The 18,049-nt window shown below is 53.2% G+C and overlaps 4 protein-coding genes across 4 annotated transcripts; 2 read left to right on the forward strand and 2 right to left on the reverse strand.

Annotated features, from left to right (window-relative positions):
* Window positions 1-4,652: 4,652 nt before the first annotated feature.
* Window positions 4,653-6,056, forward strand: V2A60_006221 (Glucanosyltransferase-domain-containing protein; the record flags this gene model as incomplete). The annotated part of the gene is made up of 2 exons (XM_083257518.1): window positions 4,653-4,761; window positions 4,831-6,056. The coding sequence occupies 2 exons, from the start codon at window positions 4,653-4,655 to the stop codon at window positions 6,054-6,056; spliced, it is 1,335 nt and encodes a 444-aa protein (XP_083113644.1).
* A 4,548-nt stretch (window positions 6,057-10,604) lies between these two features.
* Window positions 10,605-11,746, reverse strand: V2A60_006222 (uncharacterized protein; the record flags this gene model as incomplete). The annotated part of the gene is made up of 2 exons (XM_083257519.1): window positions 10,605-10,847; window positions 11,657-11,746. The coding sequence occupies 2 exons, from the start codon at window positions 11,744-11,746 to the stop codon at window positions 10,605-10,607; spliced, it is 333 nt and encodes a 110-aa protein (XP_083113645.1).
* Window positions 11,747-12,031: 285 nt separating this feature from the next.
* V2A60_006223 (uncharacterized protein) lies at window positions 12,032-13,697 on the forward strand (the record flags this gene model as incomplete). The annotated part of the gene is made up of 5 exons (XM_083257520.1): window positions 12,032-12,128; window positions 12,203-12,256; window positions 12,413-12,475; window positions 12,556-12,786; window positions 13,024-13,697. 5 exons carry the CDS (start codon window positions 12,032-12,034, stop codon window positions 13,695-13,697), a joined length of 1,119 nt encoding a protein of 372 aa, XP_083113646.1.
* Window positions 13,698-14,901: 1,204 nt separating this feature from the next.
* On the reverse strand, window positions 14,902-16,215 carry V2A60_006224 (flavohemoglobin; the record flags this gene model as incomplete). The annotated part of the gene is made up of 1 exon (XM_083257521.1): window positions 14,902-16,215. The coding sequence occupies one exon, from the start codon at window positions 16,213-16,215 to the stop codon at window positions 14,902-14,904; it is 1,314 nt and encodes a 437-aa protein (XP_083113647.1).
* Window positions 16,216-18,049: the final 1,834 nt, after the last annotated feature.

An 18,049-nucleotide genomic window follows, 5' to 3' on the forward strand; every position in this document is an offset into this window, starting at 1 on the left:
AAAAACAATAGGATCCAAGTCCCATTTTTGCCGTTACCAGGCCCTAAAGCGAAGAGCGAGGCGAAGAGTGATGTGTGTCGCAATACGTCTGCTTTTTTGCGTAGAATCGCCAGGACGGCCTAGAGCGGAACCCCGAGATTGGAGGCTGCCCTTTCTGGTCGTGGTAACGTCCATGCCGAGACTGGACAGTGCTACAGCTGGCTCAAGGTCAGCGGCCGTGAGGTTCCGGACAGAAAACCCCAAACACCTTTGTCTCCCCGTCTCTGGGTAGACGAGGTGGCCCGAGATTGTCGGCTGCGGAGCTGAGTACACCGCGCCCAACTATACGAAATTTCATCGACGACGGCGAAATCTTTGGGGAAAAAGGGAAAGGGGGGGGGGGGGGCAAAGAAAGAATTGATTGCCTCAAGACAACTGGCTTGACTTCACAATTTGATCACCCGAGGTCGTGCAACTGGGCCAACTCCATCCTCCTTGATCTTTCAGACTTTATCCAAGTTGGAAATTGTGGTTGAAGACGACGGAGCCGGTTCAATGCGCCAAAAGCTGCTCGGATTTCGAGAAAGAGCTGTCCTTCATATGATGACTGGAGAGATCAGGCTCGGTATCGTGGGTTGATGGATCGGTGTCCCGAATGCTACTCGTATCTGGTGAATTGTCTTGTGCTTGCGTGAACTATGATCTGAAATCGCTTCATTATGTCAATATCACTGTTAATGGATCGGACTTCTACTTGGAATCCATTCTCCGAGTGCATGCCACTGGCTGTCACTGGCGGATATATGTCTTGACTACGGGGCGAGGGCTTAGTGGTGGATGGATTGGTTCCGGCAACAAGAGCCTAAGTAGTCACTACTTACGCCTTGCTGGCATATACCGGCCCTCTCACCATATTTACTGGTACTCGCCTCGCGTTTGGTATCAAGTCGCTCGCCTCCTCGGGCTTCTGCCGAGGGCACCGGTGTTGCCGCCGCCTGCCAGCACCCCATCGTCGATATTAGCTCCGCGAGACAAGAAAGCGTCCTGTTGGAGTGGATAACGACTGGAACAGGGAGAAGTCTCCTCCAAATGAGCCGTACTGGCCTCTAGCGATCCGATTCTCGGAATTTGTGTGCTGTCAGGTCAATAACGTCAGTCCCGTCATCAGTGATGATGCTGGGCTCGAAAGCAATATTGATCTACTTTATTGAAACGCGGTCAGTGCCGAAGACCACGCCTCAAACCATGCGCAATGGGTTGCCGGAGCAGTACGAAGGAGCGTGTGAGCGCCATCCTGTTTAAGCGCACCGGGGGCATTGTATTGAGGTCGTTGAGGCGCATCCGTTAGAGTCGGCAGATGCTTCAACAGTGCCATTGGAACTAGGGTCGGAGTTAAAGGTCAGGCTGCTCTAGCTGGCAACTGGGGTGAGAGCATTGCTGGCGAGAACGGTGCTGATACTGACGTAGAAAGCAGTCCGGGCGGTGTGCTCGGCTGTCACAATAGAGGATGGGAAGCCCGGGGCGGCCCAACGGGAGCCGCAACAATCCAACATCGTCAAATCCTTACCGTCATGAAAGCAAAATGACAAGAATGACGGCGCCAAGCGTTGCGGACAAGAAGACACGCCTCTGTCTCCGTGACCCTTGCCAGATCGGTGGCCAAGAACTCGTATACTGACGTACACCTTGGCCAACAGATGCATTATTTCCATCGTAGCGTGGGGCACGTTAGTTTGTCTCATTTATTGAGGATCGTGCCAATTGTATATAGTCTTAGCAAGTATCAATTTTTTTCTCGGGCAAAGCTTTGCGCTCGCTCGCTTGATGGGGCTTGCCAGCTATTTCCCGATACAATTGGATAATACTCCGTATGTTTTGGTGATTACGTATACTCGGGTTAAATTGCAGCAATATCAGCTGCCGCCTATGGGCTGATTGAGATGAGCTCTTCTGCAGTTTATCGACGGGGCTTGCAAGGGTACAACGACCAGACGGATGTCGACGTGCATAGGGGACAGCACAATGTCATTTACTGACAGATGGCTGTCGACGAGGGAGGCAGGCAACGAAGCAACGAGATCCGGAGGCAGAACGGGATGAAAATCGTCTGTACAGAGTACAGGGTACGGATATAGAGTATAGATTGATGCTTGGTACCGGAGATGCGACGACAACAGGGAGAGGCGAGTGAAATTGATTGTCTTGATGAGCGGCGACGGGATGAAGCCAGGGCGGGTCCTGGATGTGACACTGTGCGTGGCACTGTGCGACCAAACTCTGAAGTGAGCCAAGCAGAGAATACGCACTGTATTATAGTTCCTCTACGGAAAAAGGGCCACGCAATGCAGGCTCGTATCGGGAGCTATATAACTCAACGATTTGGACAAGAATAGACCAGATTCCGCTTGGCATTGATGGCTCGTATTCCCAAACGGGCCCAACTCGAGCGGCGGGCAGTGAACACGAGATATGGCGCGCGTCCTTTGCAGTGGTTGGCAGGCGGTTTTACTTAGTACAAGGTGAAGAAGGGCGTGAATACCTGGCCAAGGCTACTACTTAGTTTGAGCATACCAGAACTTTTGTGATGGATGTGTGGCGGCGCCATGCCCGGGAGGCTACTGGCACAATCGAGTTGATACGAGAGAAACACTGCGCACGACTTTTAAGTCTAAATTATTGAAAGCTTCTTCCCACCAATCCAAACTGCGAGTGGTTGAGGCCAGCCAAACTGTGCCTGGCTGGGAGGGGGTACGTGCCAGTAATCGAATACCTAGTACTAAGTAACTGATAGTACTACTATCACCTACCTACCAGTACCCCCATTGTGGCTATGCGAGACAAGCCAAAACACCACATACGGTAGCCGAAAAGAGGAGCCCTTTTCGGGGCAAGAGACATCTGAAACACAGTCGCTGGACTGACAAAGACGTAATCAGTTTTTTTTCTGCGGAGAGAGTGGTTCCCTTTAGGTCTCCCTGAGATTGTGACGAGCCAATGTGTGTTACTGGCATGGAATTCCTGTGGAGAGCAGGTTCCAAACAAAGGAGGTTCTATGGCATACGCATGGGTGCGCAGGGTGGATATGGCAAAAGAGAAAAGAGTCATGCGAACAGATGGTACTAGAAAGAAGAAGAAAAAGAATAGAAAAAGGAAGGGATCGAAACAAAAAGTCTGGCAAAGACTGCCAGAAAAAAAAAGCATATCGACGAAAACCAGGACGAGCAAACAAGGACCCTGGCTGCTCGCAAAGCACGATCGGCTCGCTGGATCTTCAAGTGGCGGCGCGCAGCGGCCCCCTTGCCCCTGAAAAAAAAAAGAAGCCCTGTTTTTTTACTGCTACTTTCAGCAAGTGATGGGTTCTGTGATGTGCGCAGGTCAGCTGATGAGGTCGATGAGGAGGCAAGAGATAGCCAGGTACAAGTGTCACCTCGGTTGGAGTAGTGTTCGCAGGAGTATTTCTGTAACATGGGAGCAGAGGGGTGTGTGGGTGTGTTCAGGTGTGGGCGTGCAAGCGCATGGCTTGGAGGGGCTGGATTGGGTTCGGCTGCGGATAGTTGCCTACTCGGTACCAGTACCAATAGAAATTCCCTGGGCGCGCTGACCATTGGGCCCCCTGCCTTGGTACCTGGCAGGCACGGGGCCAATTAGCGACGACTTGTAGCCAGGTACCAGCCAACCCGCCACAGGCAAGCAGATTTACTTACTTAAGTACGGAGTACTGAGTACCTACTGGAAGGTGCTCTTGGTGACTGCATGGAAGTAAGTATCTACCTAGAAAAAACTACTTAAGTAAGTACTTACCGAATGGAATACTTAGAGTTGCAGCGCGTGTCGTCTGTACTGGTTAGGTACCATGTGTTATTATGCACACCCTACGGGCATCTTGCCACCCTGCTGGCCAGCCATCTCAAGCTTGCTCATACAGTGACTTGAACAGGTTGGCCTGATCATGCATCCAATATCGATGCTGCTTTTACTTGCTAAGAGAAAAAAAAAGACAAAACCCAACAAGAAACGGAAGAAAGCAGCAACACCGGAAAATTAATTTGTAAACTCTATTACTCCGTACTGCTTGCTGCTCGCTACTCTGTCCTGCACCGGCGCTAACACATTGACAACCCTGCGCGTGCCCGCTACAGCCTACAGGGTTACCATTGAGGCTGTGCCTCGTTCGCCTTCTCCTTTCATTCCTCCTCCCTCCCCCTCCCCCCCAGCCTGCCCGCACAGTCCCTGCTGGCCCTTTTCTTTTTAGCGTCCCTTCTTGTACCTTTGTCGCACCCCCCCTGGCGTTGCTATTTCACTTCTTGTCCTCCCTCCCACCTTCGATCGCGTGTTTTCTTTCTTTCCCTCCCAATTCCAAGTCGGCCACTTCTCTTTTTCCCCTTCTTCTTTTTATACCATCCAGTCGTTTTTTCTTTCCAGCTTCGTTTCTTCACAACCCATTTTTGGCAACAGCTCCAACGCGCTCCTTGTTGGTAGCCCTTTTTTATCAACCTTCGCTCGACGACTTACTCTTCTTACGCTCCCTTCCAACTTGTGCCACTCGCAAACCCGCCCCCCGCCCTCAACAATACCACAGTCCTCACACCCCGCTCGACTGTCTTTGAACTGCAGGTCATCAGCTTGCGCACGCATCTTTACCTCGCCAAGCATTCTATACAGTAGAAATCATCATGAAGGGTTTCTCTATCCTCGCGGCGCTCGCTGCGGCCGGCATCGTTTCCGGCTCCCCTGCCGCCAAGCGTGCCACCGACGTTACCCCCATCACCATCAAGGGCAACGGTAAGCGATAGATGCGGTCCCCGCGCCAAGCCATACCCGAGCGCCAGGCTAACCCATTCTCCTCGACAGCCTTTTACAAGGGCAACGAGCGCTTCTACATCCGCGGCATTGACTACCAGCCTGGTGGTGACTCTGCCCGTCTTGATCCCCTCATGAGCAAGGACATTTGCAGCCGTGATATTGCGTATTTCAAGGACCTCGGCGTCAACACCGTCCGTGTTTACTCTGTCGACAACTCGGCTGATCACACCGAGTGCATGGGTCTCCTTGCCGACGCCGGCATCTACCTGGTCCTTGACGTCAACAACAACCTTTACTCCCTGAACCGCGCCGATCCGGCTCCCTCGTACAACGCAGCTTACCTGCAGAGCATCTTCGCCACCATCTCCGAGTTCGCCAAGTACAAGAACACTCTTGCTTTCTTCTCTGGTAACGAAGTCATCAACAAAAAGGGTAACGAGTTCAACGCCCCTTACATCAAGGCTGTCACCCGTGACATGCGTGCCTACATCAAGGCCCAGAACCTTCGCGCCATTCCCGTTGGCTACTCGGCTGCCGACGTTTCCGAGAGCCGCTCTCAGACCGCCCTCTACATGAACTGCGGCCCCGATGAGGTCCGTTCCGACTTCTTTGCCTTCAACGACTACTCGTGGTGCAACAGCGACTTTACCACGTCCGGCTGGGACGCCAAGGTCAAGAACTTCACTGACTATGGCCTTCCCCTCTTCCTTTCCGAGTACGGTTGCAAGGAGAACGGAGAACGCAAGTTTGAAGAGCTCAGCGCGCTCATGAGCAACAAGATGTCTGCTGTCTACTCTGGTGGTATAATGTACGAGTACTCTTGGGAGACGTCCAAGTACGGAATTGTCGACATCACGGACGGGGGCAAGGGCAAGGTCTCCATGCACGATGGTGGCAACGAATACGACAACTTCAAGAAGTCCCTCAAGGCCAACCCTGCTCCCAGTGGTGACGGTGGTGCCTCCACCACCTCTCATCCCAAGCCTTGCCCCGCCAAGGCTTCTGACTGGAACGTCGACCCTTCCCTCCTTCCTGAGATGCCCAAGGAGGCCCAGAAGTACATGAAGGAGGGTGCTGGCAAGGCGCCTGGTCTGTCGAGCTCCGGCTCCCAGACTGCTACTGACTCTGGTGTTTCCACCAAGAACGTCACGGCCGATGGCACTGGCTCCACCAAGTCGAGTGACAAGGGCAATGCCGGTGCCATTTCTGGCGCCTCGATGCTTGCCACGCTCGCCTCGGTCTCTGTCGCTGTTGTCGGCAGCCTGCTTCTGTAAGCAGAGGTGCGGATCGATGGATGAATGAGCTTGCGCGGTTTCAATTCCCAATTTTACTTTCATGGTTGTTGTAACATGTTAACCAGAATAGGCGCGTGTTTGGACTCTGCGCAGCTGGTATTGCTGTGAGCGGATGTGTGTATCAGTCTAGATAGCAATAAATATGCTGAGATTCTTTACCCTACGTGGCCCAGCTTGCTGTGATGCATGCTGTTGGCTTTTGCTTTTGACTGGTGGACGGCGTAGGGAATGTTGATCAGCCGCGGCGGCCGAGACCAATCGCTGTGCTCCTCAGCCTGCCAATGTAGCGTCATGGCAGTGTGAGTAGCCCCGTTGGAAGTCGAAGAAAATTCTACAAAGAGGTTTAGATATTCAAGGTGAAATCAGTGAGCGCACCTGTGCCAAGCAGCACGTACCTTTTGCTATGGTTGTGTGTAGGTCCTGATTTGGAGCAATCGATGCCATTTGACGGCACTTTTTACAAGCAAGACGCCACTGACCATCAAACCACACTACTCACAACCAACGTACTAATGACGAGTAAAGACAGGTACATACGAGTGAAGCTACCGACACTGAGTGGCGCGCGATGGAAGAATGAGAGCTTGTGTGTGTGTGTGTGTGCACGTAGTACTCAGTAGTATCATGTATGTATGTACCAGTAGCCGGAGATTTGGTAAAATTGGCGACCCACCCACCTCCGCGCAAGTTGAGTACTGGGTAAGTTTTGGTAGCATTTTGGCTCAGGATTAGCAGATGATGGACGGCCTGTCAAATTGATTGCAAGGTAGAAAGTGGGGTGTATCGTTCAGTCATTTTCATTTTTCTTCTTTCTTGAGGTTCGCCTTCTCTGTGGAAAATTCTCCTATTTCTGCGCAAGCAGCGCAAGCAAGGTCCCCTCCCCCCCCCTTCCACCTCAGGTTTAATAAGAACGGGGTAATAGTAACATTCATCGTCATGGTGGGGGTGTCAAGGGCCAACCAGGGGCAATGATCGGTACGTACTGGTAGGCCCTAGGCAATTGGTTGCTACCATGTGGGCAGCGAACTTGAGAGAAACAAGGGGAAATAGTAATAAAGACCTTTTCTTCTTCTTTTTCCTGGCTCGCACGGCTGGACGTCACCATGTACTGGTATACCCGAGGTACTGCATAAGGGGTCGTAAAAGTGGTGGCGGGCTCGACGGCTTTCTGTGCAGGTTGCATTACTGAGTACTTACTGAGTACAGGCTGAGATTGTTTTGAGAAGGCGGGTTGATGCGAGAGCCCGCTGTGGGGGCTTGGCTGGCTGGCCGGCTGCAGGAAGAGGCAGCAATAGCAGCCAAGTCGGAGCAAAAAAAGGGCGAGTTCCTTTCCTCCATTACCTGGGCCAGAAATGAGGTTCCGGCGATTTTCTGGTCATGAGAATGGTTACCGGACGGATGGAACGGGCAGCGAAGAGTTATGATGATGAGTGACAGCGCATGGATGGAACCACTTTGGCCACGAGTGACATGGGTCAAAAGGAAAGGAGCTGCGTCATACTATAGGCGAACTTTTGCGGGGACCGCTTGATGAGAACGGGAAACCATGTCAAAAGAATGAATGTATATTATTTCAGCGGCCGGCGCGCGGAGAAGTGCTCGCCAAGATGGTCACGAACTTGTTGAAGAGGGGGGGGGAGAGAGGGCCTTGGACGCCACTAGGGAAAGTGGCGGCGGCGGCGGCTTGGATGGGGGTAGATACTCAAAATCATTGACTACCTACCAACTACCTATGCTTGGCTTTTCATTGTTTGTTCTTTTATTTGCTCCCTTTTTGCGTCGTCGGCGTCTACACCGGTTTAGCATGGGCGGTAGGTAGTACAGTTGGGATTTGCTACCTAAAAGACGCGTGACACTGCATGACGGGGTCTGAATCGCGATGAGCTGACGACGGCAGGAAGGGGCCTTTAACCAGAGGGGAGCTGTAGTAACACAATGGAGTTTTTGTGGTGAGCTGACTTTGCGAGTCTCCGGGAGCGCCGCCGAGATTGTTTTTTTTTTTAAAAAGAAGCGGCAAAAAAAAAAATAAAAATAAGCCGAGACCCGGACAAGGAAAGCATTTCCGAGAAAAAGCAATAGCGGCGCCCTCTGGTGTTGTTAATGAAGATCACGACGTTTCGACCTCGTTTCCGGCGGCGGTTTGAGAAAATGGCGAGTGCACAGCCGACAAGTAGGTACAGATTACGTGCCCCCGTTATTACCGGCGTACTGAGTAAGTAAGTACTGAATAAGTAAGTCAAGTCAGGGCACGCATATATACCGCTACATTTGCATTGACGACGGGCAGAGCCGAATAAAGCGTACCTGACGAAAACACGGATACAGACTTTCATGACAGGACCCAGCTATCGGCATTTGGCTCATACCCCTGCTAAATACGGATGGCCTGGCTGTCGGTACCTATCTATGTATGACCAGGAACAGAAAACTGACACATTATGCAGAGCCCGGGACTTGTAAGAAGGTATTGGACGTTTGGGATGTATCAGTACACGTAACTGACCAATGTCACAAAACATTTGCAGTAAAAAAAAAGAAGAAAAAAGAGAAAAGAAGAGAGGAAGGAAAACTATAGAGCATCAAAGACGTCTGACGACTAAAAGCAATTAAAGGATTAGTCATGCGCCATGCTGAAACTTTGTCGTTGCTGCGTACCAAAGAGGACTTGGGCCATGCGACCCAGTCGTCGGAATCGTGGAGAGCCACCACCGTCAGTCACTCACCACCACCACTGGCCGCGATTCAGACCAAGGCCGGAAAAGAGGAAAAGAGGAAGAGAGAAAAAGGCGAGGAAGAGAGTGAGAAGAAGACAGAGATGAACAAAAAAGAAAAAAGGAAAAATCAAAAAGAGAGGGTGGGAGAGAACTCCGGGCCGCACAAGTGCCCGCTAAGCCGCTACGGGTATCGTTTCAACGCCACATGGTTCTGGGTTGTTTAGCTCCCGGCCGCGGCGCGCCATTCTGCATTATAGTACGGAGTAATCCGTACCGGTACTCCAGTAAGTAATACTCAGAGCTTGGATGGGTTGTGGTCAGGGTGGGTGCTGGTTTTCCCGCGGACCACGCCACGCCGTCCGAGAGCCTGCTTTGTTGGGGGAATTTGTCTTGTGTCCAGAATGTGCGCCCGGTGAAGGATTTCGAAAAAAAAAAAAAAAAAAGAGAACAGAGAAGAAAGGCATGATGGATGCTTGTTTACCCAGTAGCAAGAAAGCCGGGCGGCGACGGCGGCGGTGGCCGGGGTCTTCTTTTCAACTGGTTGAGTGGGTAAAGGGTCCCGCGGACATTACCGGATTGCGTATTATCCGTTGTCCTTGAGAAGGGAGAACAAGAAAGAATTCCCAGCTTGATCAACTGTCAAAGGAAGAATTGGGAAATGAAGATGAGAACGAACAAGAGAAGAAAAAAAAACATTATGCCCCCCGCCCCCAGACTAGAACGGTAGCTGTAGAGTGAACCGGGGTTCGGTGATGGGATGAGAAGCGCAGCGCTCTCTCTCGCTGTGAGACCAGTCACAACACCAGCTTGGCGGGCGGGAACCGTTCAACGTCTTCCACCCCTTTAGTGTGCTGTTGCGCGACTCTCTGTGGTTCTGCTTTTTGCCTTGCCTCACTTTGAGGAATAATAAGGACGCAAAGCAAAAAAAAAAAAAAAAAAAAGAAAAAACTGCCTTTCCGGGAAAACTGCCACGCCGACTGAATGAGGGAACTCGTCGCCTACAGTTGTTTTTTCTTTCTTTCTTGGTGTCTCGGCTACGTCGCTCTGTATACTGGGCTGAAGTGGTTGCGTTGTCTTGCCCTTGCTAATTTATTCCTTTGTTTTCTTCTTTTTTTTTTTCCTGCTGTCTTTACTTTCTTCTTTCATTCTTTTCTTGGTTTCTCTCTGGCTGAATTCTTGTTCGACACAAAGTCGGTATACCACGGCTGGTGTTTGTCTGGGATACAAAGCTTGCGGCAAGATGATATGACGACGACAGTGTAAAACGTACTCAAACGAAGAAAAAAAAAAGCACTTGTGCGGCCCGGAGTTCTCTCCCACTCTCCCACTCTCTCTTTTAGATTTTTTTTCTTTTTTTTTTGTTCATCTCGTCTTCTTCTCACTCTCTTCCTCGCCTTTTTCTCTTTTCCGGCCAGGGATTGCTGCGCAACTTTGACGATTTGCGCGCACGACGCGCGCACGAGGATGCGCTGGAGAAAAGGGAGGCGTCATGACAGCCATAGGGTTCTCGTGTTATGTACGTTTGTCACGTAGCTGGGCATGAGCGACCCCTAGCGGGAAAGCGAAGCCGAAAGAGCTGCGCGTATATGTCGACCAGGCCTGGGAAGAGGCCTCTACGCCGCCCTGGGTCGGCGTGGAGAAGCTCCTTGAAGTATAAACTCGCAGAGTAGATATGGCTGAGCTGTGCCGTCCAGAAAAATACGCCCATCATTGCCATAGGCCAGTACTCTAAGTAGGGACGGGGATAGACGTACGTGTTTGTACATACCCGTTCAGTTTAGGCAGTGTTCATCTTGCAAACCCCACCGCGTACTCACTCAATTGTAGCCGCTTCGCTCTGAACTTTGGTCCAGCCGTCGCGAACAGCCGGCTGCAGCGGGATGCGGAGCACTCGATTGGAGATCTTGTTATAAAAGTCTAGGCATATGGACAAGTTGTAGCTCCCGCGCTCGATGCTAAGAATCTCGCAGGGCAGGCCGTCGCTATGGCGGGACGCGAGCGCGCGGACGGCCTCTTTGTCGACGGACGCGAGCACGGCGTCACAGAGCCGTTTAATCTGCGTGTAGGTGAGGGGAAACAGCTCTGGTGCGGCCCTGTCGAGAAGCTGGCGCACGCTGACGGGCAGGAGACAGAGGAGCCGAGGAAAAAGGTGAACACGCTGCACAGGCAGCCTGTCTCTCGCTGTCTTGTCTGTACTTACCTGGTTTGCGTCATCGGCCGTCGGGCAGGAGCCAAAAGTTGCAAGTACTGAGTATTGGTTTTCTTGCCACCTCGTTTGTCTTGATTTTGTTTGGTTTCCCTGCGACCTTTTTTTTTTGTTTTCCTTTTGAGCAAATGATTCTTTTGTTTTCAGATATTTGCCCGTCTTTTCTGCTCGTCTAACAAGAATCTGTTGTAGTACGTAGGAAGGTGTGTGTACCTCGTTACCATTGATCAAAGGTATTAACAGTAGGTTAGCAAGTAGGCAGTACCTCCCTGGAAAGTAGGTACTACCCAAGCACAGTCAGTGGTGCACCTACCCGGCCACCTATAACTGGCAAACTCCTTACAATACATTACACAATAACTAATAAGTACGGATACAACGCCAAGGTGGGTTATCAGCCCAAACGACTTGTCCCTATTGCTTCGCGACCCTCTTGGTGGTCAGTTTATTAGCCACTTTCCATCTTTGGCGCTCTTCTTATCCGCTATTTTCTCCCCCTTCCTCTCTCTTCCTCCTCTTCTTCCACGCTATACGCTACAAGTCGCACTGAAGAGGCAAATTTGCCTTCTGGGTCCTACGGTCTACCTAATAAGCCAAGCCTCCTTCCCCGGACCCCTGAAGGTTCAGGTCAGCACTTCCGCCGGCCAGCCCTCTCTCACGCTCTCCTTCTCCCGCTCGTCTGCCTGCTCCTCCTCCATTCGCATGCGCAACGGCGCAAACCCATTCTTGACAACCTTTTTGGTCCTCATTCTGCATCCACCACTCTTGCTCTCGCACCAACTCTCCTTTCTTGCTCACGCTCCCTCCCTCGCTCTTGTGAACCTCTCTGGTCTACCTCACATTAGCCTCGCCAACCGAAAGGACAGGGGAAAAATCAAAAAATAAAAAAAAGCTCTCGCCCCGCTGACAAATATTCCCACCAGTCCATTTCAGCTCGACGTCACCCACTTGCCCGAGACATTTCCTGGACTTTTTTTTTTCGCCATCGCTTCAACCACCTTTGCGGACTTGTGCTTCTCCCATCTGCAGACATCATGTCCTATTACGAGAACGCGCAGTGGGCTGCTGGTCAAGCCCAGCATCAGCCCAACAACTGGGAACATCAGAGGACCGCCACTCCCGTTCGCACTGGTACGTCGACTCGGGAAGCCTCATGGCCATGCCTTGCCCTGTCTGCGCCATATTAACTTGACCCCCTTCTCCAGGTGCCAGCGCTCCCCAGCCCCAGGATGACTATGCCTTCTCTTACCAGTTTGATGGTATGTTTTTTTTCTTTCGTTCTTTTTTTTTCTCGCAACTCGGAGGCGTCCTCGTCCGCGCGCGCGAAATCTTTTTTTTCTGGCTGTCCTACCCCTGAGTTGGGCATTTGACCCATCTCGCTCTCTTGGCATCCAATGTCGCTGACCTGTTCGCAGAGGTTGATCGCGCTCACGAGAACCTTCAAAAGTCTGGCAAAGGCTACGCCATGGGCGGACGCCGTGAGTACCACCCCTGATGCAGATTTGCATTTCTATTCGCCGCCTCGTCTCCCGAGTCACATACTCATCTCTTGTCGCAGCAGGCCGTCCCCCTCACGGGCAGGGCTCTAGATCCCACTCGGTAAACAACTTTGACGAGCCCCGCGGCCCACCCGGCCCCAACCTCCAAAACTTCTATGCAGCCCAGAGACATCATCAGCCCTCTCGTGGCTCCAACGATGCCGAGCAGGTGATGCAGGCCAAGAGACGCATGGCCGCCCAGCGCGAACGAGAACTCCGAAACCTCCACACCGAGCAGCAATACCAGCGAAGTAGGCCACCCTCTGCAGTTTAGCCATTTCCCTTGCAAGAGAGCAAATACCCCAGAAATAGACCAGCACTGGCCACGAGTCGTATCACGTCTTCATACGCATCCTTCCGCTCGCCGCGTTGGCCCCAGTCGCTCTCTATTACGGCTTGCTTCTCATGTGTACTCTCTTTGTCCAAGGGGCCAGCGCCCGTGATTGTTCGTCGCCTGAATGCTGTGTACTAACGCACCGTCTCCGTAGCTGTTCTTGCTGATACCTCGCACCCCACTGCCGGGAACAACCAGAACAATACCAGCGCCAACGCCAACGCCAACTCTGCTAACAACAGCAAGCACATGTCCGAGGAAGAGACTCGCGAGCTGATTGCCCGTCAGCGCAGTGCTCTGTATGGAGAGGGCCCCTTTGCCGACAAGACCAGCTACGTCGACGAGAGCGGCAATATCCGCAAGGGAGCTCCCGGCCCCAGCGGTGCTTCGAGCCTTCGTGGTGCTTCTCCCATGAACTTTGACAGCATCGGCCGCCCTCCTGCCGATGTCGGTACCCCCACATCTGCCAACGAGCACGCCTCTGGCCACAGCGAGCTGAGCCCTCGTCCTAACAGCACCACCAGCCCCCAGAGCGCTGCCCCGAACAACAAGGTCTTTGATAATGCCGTCGGCGCCCAGAGCCGGACCAGTACCTCGAGCCCTACCGGTGCCTCCCCTCCCCGTGACCTAGCACCTGGATCCAAGCCTGGCCAGGGTGGCGCAACCGTTGCCCCCATCGGCACTCGCCCGACCGGCACCCCTACCTCTGGTGCTCAGGCTAAGCGTTCTACCACCCCCCTCGCTACCTCGGGCGGCTGGGGCCGCGGCAACGGAGTCTGGGGCCAAGGCTCCTCCGGTCTTGGTGCTCAGGCCAGTGTTTGGGGCTAAATCTTTTTCTGTCTGTATCTGATCGGGGTCGCGGATGTTTCTCGCTTATTCTTTCTTGTTTCTTTTATTCAACAATTCGAGGCGGGGGTTGCGCTTAACTACTGTTTTGTACTGAAAATCTCGGCGCAAGGAAAATACGGCCGACATCGAGTCGGCCAGTACAACAAATGGGGCGAACATGAATGTTCTGGAAGTTTATATATCTGGCAAAGGGTTTCACACTTACTGGCGGCCTATCGAACCGATGGCACCGTGTGGCATATGGAGCGATTGGGAGGATACGTGTTGCTATATACCAAGGATCTGGACTTACGGGACGAGGCAAGGCAGGTTTTGGCCTCTCGACAGGGCATCCATTTGGGAGTTTGTTACTTTTTGGCACGGCTTAAGGGATTGGCACGGAGTGGCATGTCCCACTGATCACGGCGCAATTTTTTTTTCGTGGATTTTACGGAAAGTTTATTCGGCATACACGACGAAGCGACCACACCACAAACGGTTCTTCGTATCAGCGATTTTCGGCACAGCAAACTGCGACTTTCCTGGGGGCAGCAAATTGAAATTGGCGTTTTGAATCTCGAGCGCGCACACAAACTTGTGTGCTGCGTATGTGTATTGGCCAGAGACGGCAGTCCTACTCATACCCCTACATGATTTACCATCAGCGTTGATTATTCGTGGTGGCCGGAGGAGAAGCATTGCTGCGCTGCTGCGCATTCGGGCGTAAAAATACAGGGCAAGGGGAATGACTGCATATTTTGCCAGCAAAATTCGGGGCCTGCGTTGGATGATGCGCAGTGCAACGGAGAATCGGAGGCAGGAGAAGGTTGTATTTTCAGCTGTTGAGCTATATGGATATATGGATATTTCTCAACTCATTTCTTTGGTGCTTTGGGACGTTTATGATTTCTGTCGCGACAACAAGGGGAGAGAGGACCAAGGTTGGACCAAGGTTGCAGAGGAATTGGCCGGTTGGGATTGGAGTTTGACTTGATTCCGTTGTTCGTTTCTTTACTTTTCTTTTTAATCAGATCGCAACTTTAAATATATTGGGGGTTTTTGCTTTAATCATGTGATATGCGGATGGAAAAGAAATTGATTGGTAAAGTGGTATTTCGCAAGGTAAATCAGTAGTCTAATATTTCTAATGTACACACAATCTTTTTACATGGCTCGACGCCCCGAATGCGAAAGAAAGGGACGCCTAGACGTCACCCGTGGCGAAGAGCTCCAGGTGAATCTTGTCCAGGTCCACATTGTTGGCCTTCAAGTCGTCTCTGACCTGGACCATCCAGTCCCTGGGCCCGCAGAGGAAGTACTCGGCGTCGGGCTTGTCCAGCGGCAGGACCTTGTCGGCGACCAGCTTGGCCAGGTCGAAGCGACCCTGGTAGTCGTAGTCGACGCCGGCCGTGTCCGTGTCGGAGACGTTGCTGAGGAACACTTTTGCGGTGACGTCGGCGTTGGCGTCGGCGGCGGCCTGGCGGACGTGCTGGCCGTAACAGACGGCGTTGGCGTGGCGGGCGGCGTGCGCCCAGGTGACGGGCCGGGGTGCGGCTCCGGTTTCGGCACCGGCCTTGTTGGCGGCCTGGATGGCGCCGAGCATAGAGAGGAGCGGCGTGGCGCCGACGCCGACGGAGAGGAGGACAACGGGCGCGGAGGGGCCGATGCGGCTCGGATCAAAGACGAACTCGCCGCGCGGGGGACTGAGCTGGACCGTGTCGCCGACCTGGTAGCGGGCGTGCAGACGGTTGCCGACGATGCCGGCGATGCTGCCAGCGGCGAGGTCGCGGACGTCGTCCGGGTTGGCGTCGGCGGTGGCGGGCTCCATCTTGATGGTGACGCGGTAGGCGGTGAGGGTGCCGTCGGGGGCCCCCGGCGCGGGGGGCGCGGCGCTCAGGCTGTACTGGCGGCTCTGGAGCAGGCCGCCGAGCTCGCGGATCGGGATCTGGACGCTGACGTACTGGCCGGGGAGGAAGGCGGGCAGGGGCTGGCCGTCGGCGGGCTCGAGGTAGAAGCTGACGACGCCGTCGGAGACGGGCTCCCTGCGGGCGACGACGAAGTCGCGCCAGTCCTGCCAGGCGCCCGGGGTGGCGTGGAGCTCGCGCTCGCGGCCGATGAAGACGTCGGCGAGCTGGGCGTAGGCGGCGGTCCAGGCGTCGGCGACGTCGGGGGTGAGGGCGTCGCCGAGGACCTCGGCGAAGGCGCCGACGAGGTGCTCGCCGACGATGGCGTAGTGCTCGGGCCGCACAAAGAGGGAGGCGTGCTTGTGGGCGATGCGCTCGACGGCGTGGGCGAGGCGCGGCAGGTCGTCAATGTAGCTGGCGTAGGCGAGGACCGAGGCGCCGAGGGCGGCCTGCTGCGCGCCCGTGGCCTGGTTGCGGAGCGAGAAGTAGTTCTTGAGCTCCGGGTGGGCGGCGAGCATGTTGGCGTAGAAGATGCGCGTGATGGTGCCGCCCTGGTCCTTGAGGACGGCGGCCGTCGACTTGACAATGTCGACCTGGGACTGCGTGAGGGTCATGCTTGCGGCGGCGGCGGCGGCGGTGGTGTGGAACGAAAAGGAGGAGGAGGAGGAGGAGGAGGAGGAGGAGGAAGAGGAAGAAGAGAATGGGAAAGTAGCGGTGGAGGCGAGACGCAGAGGTGTAGTAGATGTTGCTATGCGTCCTGTCAGGGAACCGAGTCGAAACATGAATGTTCAAGGAGAACAGGACTGTGGATTGCCTTGTTTGGGGGTAAACAGCAAAGGTGTTGTTTTGATGGTTCTCGTGTAAGTGGTGACGGGGGGACGGGAGTAGAATCTTGATGCAGGACAAAGCATTATATACGAATCGGATGGGCTATCGAAGACATTATTTAAATATATATATACATAGATGTAGATATACGTGTACAATCCAGGACGAGGGCATGATGCCAAAACCCACCCCCGGAGAAAGGAAAACCAAGCCAAGAAATGCATTCTGGCATCGTGCGCGCACACGGGAGTTCCGCTTGCTGGGGAGGGAACTCGGGTGCGCGCCGCCAATGAGGTGAGTCTGAAAGTTAATTGCCTGGCAGCATACACTTGACCACTGCGGCCCAGAAAATTAAAAATAAATAAATAAATAAATAAACAACGTGCAATATACAAGGACGGCAACTCGACTCGTTGACAGCAACCAGTCATCGCTGACGACCCGCTATAAAAGGATAGGAAGTGGACTGATTCTGCTTCCATGTTCGGGTGGAGCCGCTGGGTTGCGCTGTCCGGCGCGGATCGGGACAAGGGAAGCAATAAAAAAAAGAAAATGAAAAAAAAAATTGTCTAGAGACTTTGCTTTCTCCATGGTGTGTGGCACTGCAAATGACAGCTGACTTGTCCAACTTTTCCTTTTTGTTTTTACGGAATGTTCAGCTACTCACTGTTTTGCTGGTTTGAGAAATACAAGAAACAATGCTGAAATGTAGAAAATATATTGCAGCTGCTACCCGGTGGAGACTTGTGTTGGTAGTTGTGCATGTATACCGAGCATGTACGGAGTACGGATAGTGTGAATGTGAATGCATGCGAGTGTGCATGTGTGTGTTCATCATGATCGCTTCGTAGGCGGCAAGGCATATAATTCAACCCAAGATCCGAGCCAAGTAACGGGATAATAACCAATGCACGTCATAACTTACAAGTTTCAAAACGGTCCTTGTGACGGATGGCATCTTGCAGCCCCTCGTCCCGCACCATCCGCCAGCTTAGCCGAAAGGATGAAGCGCCCTCCTTTTCCTTCAATTAAGCTTCTCGGCTTCGACGACGGCACCAGCGATCCCGTCTCGGGTAGGGCAAGCACTTGAAGACGAAAAATGTCAGCAGTGTGCCGTGGATAATGCCATGACTCTTTCCACTCAATCACCGCGCGCTATTACGCCCAAAGCCTCAGTGCGCCGTCCCTCACCCGCAGAGGTGAGCTGACAATTGGGCTTTGGGCTCTTGGAAGCATCTCCCCGGAGATGCCTGAATTGCGCTTCGGAGATTCACGGACGGGACTGGCAGCTTCATTTTTAAAAGCTTCTTGTGCTTTCTACTGAGTACTCCGTACATGCCCTCATGACTTGACAGGAGGCGACACGCAAGGGGGGGGGGGGGGACGTTGAAAATAGCTCATGGGGAAACGAGTGCCTTTTTTTCCCTTTATTTCTTTGATTGGCCTTCGGTTTCGATTCCGCATCTCTTAGCTACGTATTAGTATAGTCCAAACGGTCGCGCATCATCCGCAAATTCGTCGTCCTGGCCCACGCCGACGGAGACTAAACTTGTTTGGGGCTGGGCCAAGGTCGAAGAGCCTTGACACAGCATTTGCCCTCTGTATTTGTCAGAGCAGGGA

Source organism: Cordyceps javanica, chromosome 4 (assembly GCF_051103115.1).
Source record: "Cordyceps javanica chromosome 4, complete sequence".
In the NCBI taxonomy this organism is placed as follows: domain Eukaryota; kingdom Fungi; phylum Ascomycota; class Sordariomycetes; order Hypocreales; family Cordycipitaceae; genus Cordyceps; species Cordyceps javanica.